Source organism: Canis lupus, chromosome 16 (genome assembly GCF_011100685.1).
Source record: "Canis lupus familiaris isolate Mischka breed German Shepherd chromosome 16, alternate assembly UU_Cfam_GSD_1.0, whole genome shotgun sequence".
In the NCBI taxonomy this organism is placed as follows: domain Eukaryota; kingdom Metazoa; phylum Chordata; class Mammalia; order Carnivora; family Canidae; genus Canis; species Canis lupus.
This window is the reverse complement of record NC_049237.1, coordinates 39,422,889-39,432,078: the sequence shown is the minus strand read 5'-3', so window position 1 is coordinate 39,432,078 and position 9,190 is coordinate 39,422,889. Positions and strand designations below refer to the sequence as shown.

The 9,190-nt window shown below is 54.6% G+C and overlaps 1 protein-coding gene across 1 annotated transcript; it reads left to right on the top strand.

Moving 5' to 3' along the window:
* Nucleotides 1-4,090: 4,090 nt before the first annotated feature.
* LOC102151149 (ral guanine nucleotide dissociation stimulator-like) lies at nt 4,091-8,174 on the top strand. Its single transcript, XM_038560235.1, has 5 exons — nt 4,091-4,308; nt 5,564-5,757; nt 6,337-6,396; nt 7,302-7,495; nt 7,716-8,174. The coding sequence occupies exons 1-5, from the start codon at nt 4,171-4,173 to the stop codon at nt 8,054-8,056; spliced, it is 927 nt and encodes a 308-aa protein (XP_038416163.1). The 5' UTR covers nt 4,091-4,170; the 3' UTR covers nt 8,057-8,174.
* Nucleotides 8,175-9,190: the final 1,016 nt, after the last annotated feature.

Here is a 9,190-nt window from a genome sequence, read left to right as displayed (position 1 = left end):
AAACACATACAGAAAAAAAAATATATATATATATAAATATCTCAAGGAACTCTAGAAAGAATAGATGAATGGATAAAGAAGACGTGGTACATATGCGATGGAGTATTATACAGTTATACAAAAGAATGAAATCTCGTCATTTGGAATGACCTACATGGAGCAAAAGAGTAATACTAAGTGAAATAAGTGAGTCAGAGAAACACAAATACCATATGATTTCATTCCTAAGTGTAATATAAGAAACAAAAAAAGAATGTGCAAAGGGGGGCACCTAGGTAGTTCAGATGGTAAAAGCCTTTGAGTGTTGTTTATTTTTTTCACTTCGCGAGACTTAATACTCTTTCATGAAAAGAACTCTTACTAAACTAGGAGTAAAAGTAAACCAACTAAACATAATAAAGACCAAATATGAAAAAAAAAACATCCCAACTAATGTGCAACATAGCAAAAGACTCAAACTTTTCCTCTAAAAATAGGATCAAAATGAAGTTCTTTACTCTGGCCTTTCCATCAAATATAGTACTAGAAAACTTAGCCAGAGCAATTAGGCAAGTAAAAGAAACAAAAAACATCCAAACTGGAAAGGAAGAAGAATAATCATATTTGCATATACCATAATCTTATACGTAGAAATCGTAAGGATTAAAAACAATTAGAAGCAGTAAACAAATTCAACAAGGTTGCAGAAATGAAAACCAACACACCAAGAAGCAATTGCATCTCTATATATTAACAATGAACAATTTGAAGTGGAACTCAAGAACACAACTCCATTTACCACAACACCGAAAAAAGTAAGATATTCAGGAATAAGACTAATGAAAGAAGTGAAAGAATCATACACTGAAAATGAGAAAACATATGTAAGAGTAATGTTTAAAAAAAAAACCAAAAATAGATATCTTGCATTCATAAGTTGATAGACTTAATATTTTTTTAAAAGATGTTATTTATTTATTCATGAGAGACACACGGAGAGCGAGGCAGAGACACAGGCAGAGAGAGAAGCAGGCCCCGTGCAGGGAGCCTGATGCAGGACTCGATCCGGGGACTCCAGGATCATGCCCTGAACCAAAGGCAGACGCTTAACCACAGAGCCACCCGGGCATCCCAATGATAGACTTAATATTGCTGAAATGTCAATGCTGCCCAAAGTACTTCACAGGATCAAGGCAATCTCTATCAAAATCCCGATACCATTTTTTTTCCCCAGAAATCGAAAAATCCGTCCTAAAATTATTTGGAATCAAGGGAAGCCAAATAGCCCAGATAACTTTGGGAAAAAAGAACAAAGTGGGAGAATTCACATGTCCTCATTTCGATACATTGCCCAGCTAAAGAAGTCAAAATAGCATGGCCCTGGTATAAAGGTAGGTCTACACAGACCAGTGAAGTGTAACAGAACCAGAAAGAAAGCCTCATGTATATGGTCGGGTAATCTTCAAAAAGGACGTAAAAACCACTCAATAGGGAAAGGAGAGTCTCTCTAACAAATGCTGTTGAAAACACTGAGTATCTACATGCAAAACAATAAAGTGGGCTCTTGCCTGACATCCTGTACAAAGACTTAACTCAAAATGTATCAAAGAACTAAACGTAAAAGTTAAAATTATAAAATGCTTGCAAGGAAACATAGGGAAAAGATTCACAATATTAGATCTGCCAATGATTTCTTTCTTTTTTTCAACAGGCTCCATACCCAGGGTGGAGCCTAATATGGGGCCTGAACTCACAACCCTGAGATCAAGACCTGAGCTGACATTGAGTCATATGCTTACTGACTGAGCCACCCAGGATCCACGGACCTGGCAGTGATTTCCTGACTACGATACCAAAGCACCAGCAAACAAGTAAACATAGACAAATGGGGTCTATAAAACTTCAAATGCACCAAAGGATACAATCTAGAGAGTGAAGAGACAATGAATAGAATGGGAAAAATATGTGCAAACCATGTATTTGACAATAAGTTAATACACAAAAAACTCCTACGAACTTCATCACAAGGCAACAAGTAGCCCAATGGAAGAAAGGACGAAGAGCCTGTACAGACATTCCTTGAAAGATGTATAAATGGCCAATGAACCTATGAAATGATGCTCCACATCACTAACCATCAAAAAAGGCAAATCACAACCACGATGAGGGTCACCTCACACCCATTAGGATGACCACTATTAAAAAATAAAATGTTGGCAAGGATATGGAGAAATCAGGACACTTGTGCATTGCTGATAGGAATGTAACATGGTGCAACCACTATGTAAACAGTATGAGAGTTCCTCAAAAAAATTAAAAATACAGCTACCATAGAATCCAGCAATCCTACTTCTGGGCTACGTGTAGTCAAAAGAATAGAAAGCAGGGTCGCCAGGAGACCTCCATCCTCATAGAAGCATTCTTTATCATAGCCAAGGGCTGGGAGCAACTCAGATGTCCATCAAAGGTAAATGGATAAAGAAAATGTGGTGTATACTGATTTTTATTTATTTATGAGAGACACACGGAGAGAGAGGCAGAGACACAGGCAGAGGGAGAAGCAGGCTCCATGCAGGGAGCCCGAGGGGGGACCCGATCTCGGGTCCCCAGGATCAGGCCCTGGGCCGAAGGCGGCGCTAAACCGCTGAGCCACCCGGGCTGCCCTCACTTTCTTAGCAAAGAGAGATTTTACCCAATTACAAACACAGTATGACACAATCCCTTGTACATTTTCATTAGCTTAGTCTAGACCCCCAGGTGACTCAGGGGCTGAGCTGAGCGTCCACCTTCGGCCCAGGGCCTGATCCTGGGATCCGGGATCGAGTCCCCCATCAGGCTTCCTGCATGGAGCCTGCTTCTCCCTCGGCCTATGTCTCTGCCTCTCTCACTCTCTGTCACTCTCATGAATAAAGAGATAAAAATCTTTAAATAAAAAACAACAACAGAAAATAATTCGCTTAGGCCTTTGCTGGAAGGTGCTGCTTGTTGCCCAACTTAGGTTCCATGGAGTCCGTGAGGCACGATCACCCTTACATTCGAGGCTTGCCGTTTCTTTGTGTCACCAAAGTGCTCCTTCTTCTCTATCCCTCTCTCTGCTTTTCGGTTTGATGAATTATTTTTTCATGATTCTATTTTAATTACTCCATTTTCTCCATTCGAGACTCAGCTTTATTTCTTTTTTTATTTAATGATCTTCAACGATGTTGCTTCTCCTCTGCTAACTTCCTAGTTCTGCATCTGTGTCTACATTCATATCCGTGTCTCTGTTTCTCTGTCAGTGTACGTGGACACACAACGTGCTTTCAGTTCAGTTGGGGGTCAAGCCGGAGAGTCAGTGCCTCCTGTCTACTTTCAGTTCTGTGGCTGACAGCAGGTTCCCTAGAGCCCAGGTCAGGGCGACCACTGGGTGCACCGCTGTCCACAGCTCACCCAGTGGGAAGGAGGGAAGGGCCCATAACACGACAGGCAGGGGTTCAGGATAAGGACGGCCTCACACCTTCTAGGCCGAGACTCTGACACCTTCTGTAGGGTTTGCCTTGGATCCAGGAGCCTAGGATCGTGGGGAGCTATTGCCCATCCCTCCCCCGGTGGGACTGTCATCTTCTGGGCCTCCAGTATGAGAGTACTGGTGCCCACGTGTGTGCACATGGACCTCGTGGGCCTGGGCGCATGTACACACCAAGGAAGAACATGTGGTTGGAGGTATTTCCCGCATGTGACACCCGCCTCCAATGTCATAGATATGATGCCACAGTGGCCTGGGGACGTCTGGAGGAAGCACCCGCTAGGATAATCCCTGTCCCACGGGCAAGATGCAGACCATCCCCGACGGGCACAACGGCTTCTCTGGGGTCAAAACCGGGGAAGAATGGAAAGTTGTGTCTGAACGCAGGCGTGTGTCCAGGCTGGGGCCCTGGCTGCACACAGTCCTTCCCTGGGGCCTGTGGACAGGGGTGCGGGTGTGTCACTGTGTGCACAGGCCATCGCCTGCAGGGACGGGGGAGCCGTCGGCAGCCCCGAGCGCCGCCCCTGCAGCTTCCTCCAGGAGTGGGTCAGGGAGGGGGTCCCAGGAAGTGAGGTCACTCCCGTGACACAGAGCCCAACAGAACTTGGAACCCCCGTGACCAGGCAACCGCATCTAGTGCAGCCCCACCTCAGGCTCACTTGGCTGGAGACATCCGCTCCTGGAAGATGTTCTCCTGCTGCCGGCCCACCTCTGGGGGCTCTGGCTCCCAGGAACCCCAGGGGTGCCGCTTGTTCCAATGCTGTAGGCTTTGGCTCCAGCATAAAAACCAACGCCTCAGGGCGTTTATGAGGAGGCGCCGTCAGGTAAGCCAGAGCAGGCCAGGCCAGGCCCCCTGTGCCAGCCATCCTGGGTGGCCCCATCCCCTCCTCTTCAGCTTCCGGGAAACAGGGATGTGTGGGCAGGTGCATCCAGGCTGGGGGACGTTGCAGGGTGGCAGGTTCCCCGGTGATCCCTTCAGGGTCACCCTGAGGTCAAGGTGGGCAGGGTGCAAACAGGGCTCCTGAGGTCCTCTTACCCGCCCCAGAGTCCCCCCGAGGCCCTGCAGCCGATCCCTTTGCTCTCCTTGGGGGAGGGGGGTGCCGCCTGCGCTGTGGTGTGTCTGGATGGGGGCAGCTGGGGGTGCGGCCCAGCCGAGGCGGCCGGACCGGGCGCTGAGGCCTCCTGCCTGGCTGCCGGGCACTGTCTCCACAGAGCTCCACCCGGGACAGGGGGCGCGAGCGGGAGGAAGGGGTGCTCTGCCCCACCGCCTCGAGGAACTGGGAAGTGCCCTGCGCAGCTAACAGAGGCCAGCGCGGGCTCAAATGAGTGCAGGGGCCGGGGCAGGCCGGACACCCAGGTCCCCGATGCGGCACGAAGGGCCCCGGGTCCCAGAGGCCAGCCTGCTACTCCCCTGGGCTCCCCCCTACTCCTGCTCCCACATGAGTCTGCATTCCCCTGCTCCCCACACTTGCCCCAGGGCCCTGCCCCTGCCTGGGCCAGATGCAGAGTCCCTGTGCACAGAGGTGTAGGAATATCAGAGCAGAGCCTTCAGGGGCGGCCTGGTCGCCCAGGGGTTTAGCGCCTGCCTTCCGCCCAGGCCCTGACCCCGCAGGCCCGGGATCGAGTCCCGCCTCGGGCTCTCTGCACCAGGGCTGCTTCTCCCTCTGTCTGTGTGTCTGTCTCTCTCGGTCTCTGTCTCTCTGTGTCTCTTGAGGTCCTTGTACTGATCCAAAATTTTTTGAACATTTATCCTCTAAGATTGTTTCTTTATCGGATAGTTTGTCTTGTTTGTGTAAGAGACAGGCAGAGAGCAGGGAGGGGAGAGGGAGACCCAGGCTCCTGAAGCAGACTGGGCCCCAAGCGCAGGGCCTGCCAGGGCGGGATCCCAGGGTGCTGAGGCCACGACCCGAGCCACAGCCCAGAGTCAGAGGCTAAGTGACTGAGCCACAGGCATCAAGGCCCGGGTTCCTGCCGTGGGCACTCCTGCCCCCCACGGCCCCCGAGAGCTCGGGCTGCGGGCTGCGCTCCCACCCCAGGCCTCCCGGCGGCTCCATGCACGTCCCCTCTGTCCCACCTCAGGGTGCAAGGGCCTCGGCCGGGAAGGCGCCTCCCATCTGCCCGACGAAGCCCAGCCGGACGGAGCTGCTGGAGCAGGAATTCCAACAACTGCTGCCCGCCTTGCTGCGCAGGGATGTCATCTCCGTTTTCATCTTTTTAGACAACTGTCATGGATTTGCCACCACCGACGAGGTGCTGGATCTGCTGTTTACGAAGTGAGCACCTGCGCCTCCGCAGCCAGGGGTGGGCCACCTGCTGGTGGGGAGGCGGGGAATGGTTCTGAGCTGCCCGGCCTCGGGCCGCTCCCCCGCCTGGAGCAGAGTCACCCAGGGCACAGTGGGGTCCCGGAGGGCAGCCCCGGGGCCTGGCCTGTGGCGGGTCGGCCAGAGGGGCTGTGCCTGTGCTCCGCAGCCGTCCTCCTCCCCCGGGACGGGGCCTGTGCCTCCTCCCCACCGTCACCGGGGTCCTGAGCTGGCCTCTTTTCGCATTGAAAGGGAGGTTGGAGAGTCCATCGGGGGGCTGTGTCCTGGGGCAACCACACAGGGGGACCCAGGGGTCCCCGGGCGCCCAGGCCCACTCAGATATCGGCCGTGGGCCTGGCCGGAGCCTTTCATGCTCAAGCATTCAGGAGGCCCCGGCAGGTGCGGGCGCTTCTCCGGGGGCTGCCCGTGGCCCCCCGCACAGAGCTGACGGCCCCCGGGGCTCCGGCCTAGTCGGGGGTCAGAGGTGACAGCCCCCACGGTGAGAGGTCGCGGCCACAGGATGATTCGTGGGGTGCCCCCGCCCTCCCCTAGATATGGGTGCATCGCAGCTGCGTGTGGTGGCGACGACGCGGTCCTGCAGCGCTGGAAACTGTGAGTGACTCCGGCCCCTGCCCGAGGGCCTTCCCTCTCCAGGACGGCAGCGAGGGGGCTGTGGGCCGGGGTGCTGGACCCTCACCCCACACATCTGCAATTCCCGTGACGGGGTAAAGGTCTAAGGGCCCTTCAGGAAAGGAGGAAAGGAGAGCCGTGAATAGGGTGTGGGCTTGGTGGGAGAGCACTGGGACCCCTAAGGGAGACTTGCTCCATGCCCGCCCCTCCCAGCCCTCTGTCTGCCCCACACCTGGGACCCAGAGCAGAGGGGGTGGGGAGCATCGCACTCCCCAATCTGGTGGCACCTGGACCCAGTGCACAGCAGGTTGCCACGAGGGCCATTGAGGGCTCACAGACCCGGTGGCCCTGGCCCCGTGGGAGACGGCAGATTAGAGTCAGTGGAAGGACACCCCCCGGGGCCCCTCATGAGGGAGGCAGCGCAGAGCCACAGGGAGGGAAAGTGGAGGTCCCGGGTGGCTCCTGGCAAGGCCTGGCAGGACACAGAGCCCGAGCCCTCCTGGCTTGGACCTTCCCAGAGCGACAGTGTGTGCAGTGAGGGCAATGACAGGCCAGACGCCCCCCGTCCCCGGACGCCTGCCGGTGGATTCAAGGGGAAGTGGGCAGGGAGCCAGGCTGAGGAGGGAGCCCCGCTTCCCAGCAAAGACCGTGATGGTCACACCGCTGGGCGTGGGCTCCCCCGCACAGAGGCTTCGTGCCAGCCCCTCCTCGGGGAGCAGGCCTGTGGCAGGCAGGACCGCCAGGTGGCAGGTGGACGAGGAGCAGGACTGGCCTCTGACAGCCCCGCGCGGGAGGCCGAGCCCCCGGGTCCTGCAGGGCTTCCCCGGGACACCTCGGTGTGAGGGAGCCCTGTCTTCTGACCCCTGTGCCCACCTGTCCCTCCCCAGGGCCATCTGCTGCATCCTGGAGACATGGATGGACTATTATCAGGAGGACTTTTGTCGGCTCCCCCAATCTGCCTCCCTGAAGAAGATTCTGGAATTCATAAGGCAGCGCATGCCAGGCACAGACGTGGAGCTCCGTGCCCGGCGTTACCTGCAACAACTCAGACGCCTCCATGCAGCGGAGCCAGAGGCTGGGGGTGAGGAGGCCTGGGGGTGGCCGAGCTGGGGACAGGGTGGGCCCCACGGATCCAGCGTCCGTGCAGCTGGGCCGGGAGCAGGGGTTCGGCTCACACCCCATCCCCACGAGCTGCAGGCTGGGGACACCTCCCAGGGCTCTTTGAGCGGTGGGAAGAGTGTCCTTGATTTGGGAGGGACGTGGAAAGTCCGTCCTGGTGGTGATACCTTGTCTTCTTGCAGCTACAGCTTCGGCCCGAGCAAAAGACCCTGAAGCACTTCCGGAGCCCGCCCCAGCCCCAACTGTGGGGCCTGCTGCCTCGGATGGGCCTGAAGTGCTCGAGGCCGCCCTGGCTGCTGGGGCTGAGGGCTTGGCCCCAGCTGAGGTGCCAGCTGGGGAGGCGAAGCCCCTGCAGATAGTGGTCACTGCTCTAGATCACGGCTGCGCCCTGGACGAGCCACGTGCACCTGCGGCCACCCCGGAGGAGGAGCAGGCCCTGGCACCTGCAATCGGGGTCCCCAGAGTGCCAGAGCCGCCAATTGCCTCTGGGACAACTGGCTTCAACCTCTGCGCAGCCCCCTGACCACCTCGGGAGCCCGCCCCAGCTCCCACCGCAGGGCTCGTCATGCCTGCAGCCCAACGGAGGCTTGCCCTTCCCGTGTCATTTCACTGTTTCTATATTTTGACTTTTTCTTTAACCTGTATAATGGCTTATGAGTTTTATTGTAATAAAGTATAAGTTAAGTTCAAACAAAATTCACTCTGATGCTTTTAAATTTAAAGTTTATACATCATGGACCTACACTTTAGTCCATTCACAGTGTCACAGGTCCCAGAGCCCAGGGCACCGGGAGACACAGCCCAGGATCAGGGTGCTCCCCCAGGTCAGGCAGAGGCCGGGAGGACACAGGACAGCCAGGTGGCTCCTGCCCCCAGGCGGCCCGAGCTGTACAGATCGGCGGGCCCGCCCCTGGAGCATCCAGGCCCCTGCGCACTGGGAGCTGCGGTAGTCACTGCGGGAGCTGACTGCAGGGCTGGGGAGCTGGCCGCTGGCAGTGGGTTGTTCCTCATTTTGTCACCCAGTGCCTGAGATGTAGCGGGGCCACCAGGTGACAGGGGCCTCATGGGGTCAACAGCTCCCACAGAGTCTGGCACCCAGAATGGTCAGGGCATCCCCCAGGTGCACAGGTGCACACACCTGAGAATCAGCACAGCAGGCCCCCCCCCCAAAAAAAACAGCTGGAAGGAGAGAGTGGGAGAGCAAGTTCTTGACCCAGCAGTGCTGGAAAGCTCCTGGGGTAGTCGAGGGATTTACAGTATATAGAACCAGAGGGTACCCTGCCTTGTTTTTTTCCTTTTTTCCTTTTTTCTTTTTCTTTTTCTTTTTCCTCTTCGTTTTGCTTCCATTTTCTAACATAAGTCATTTTTGGCCACTCTGCACTGAGCAAAATGACTAGAAAGAAGAACTCGCCACAAATAAAGAATCAGAAACAGTACTCTCTGCCACAGAGTTACAAAATTTGGACTACAATTTGACGTCAGAAAGCCAATTCAGAAGCACAATTATAAAGCTACTGGTGGCTCTGGAAAAAAAGCATATAGGATTCAAGAGACTTCATGACTGCAGAATTTAGACCTAATCAGGCTGAAATTAAAAATCAATTAAATGAGATTCAATCCAAACTGAAAGTCCTAATGACGAGGGCTTCTGAGGTAG

Coding starts and splice junctions, on each gene's coding strand:
- LOC102151149 (XM_038560235.1), top strand. CDS start 4,171: ATGTTCTCCTGCTGCCGGCCCACCTCTGGGGGCTCTGGCTCCCAGGAA. Junction 6,397..7,301: donor GTCCTGCAGCGCTGGAAACT/GTGAGTGACTCC, acceptor GTCCCTCCCCAG/GGCCATCTGCTGCATCCTGG. Junction 7,496..7,715: donor AGCGGAGCCAGAGGCTGGGG/GTGAGGAGGCCT, acceptor GTCTTCTTGCAG/CTACAGCTTCGGCCCGAGCA.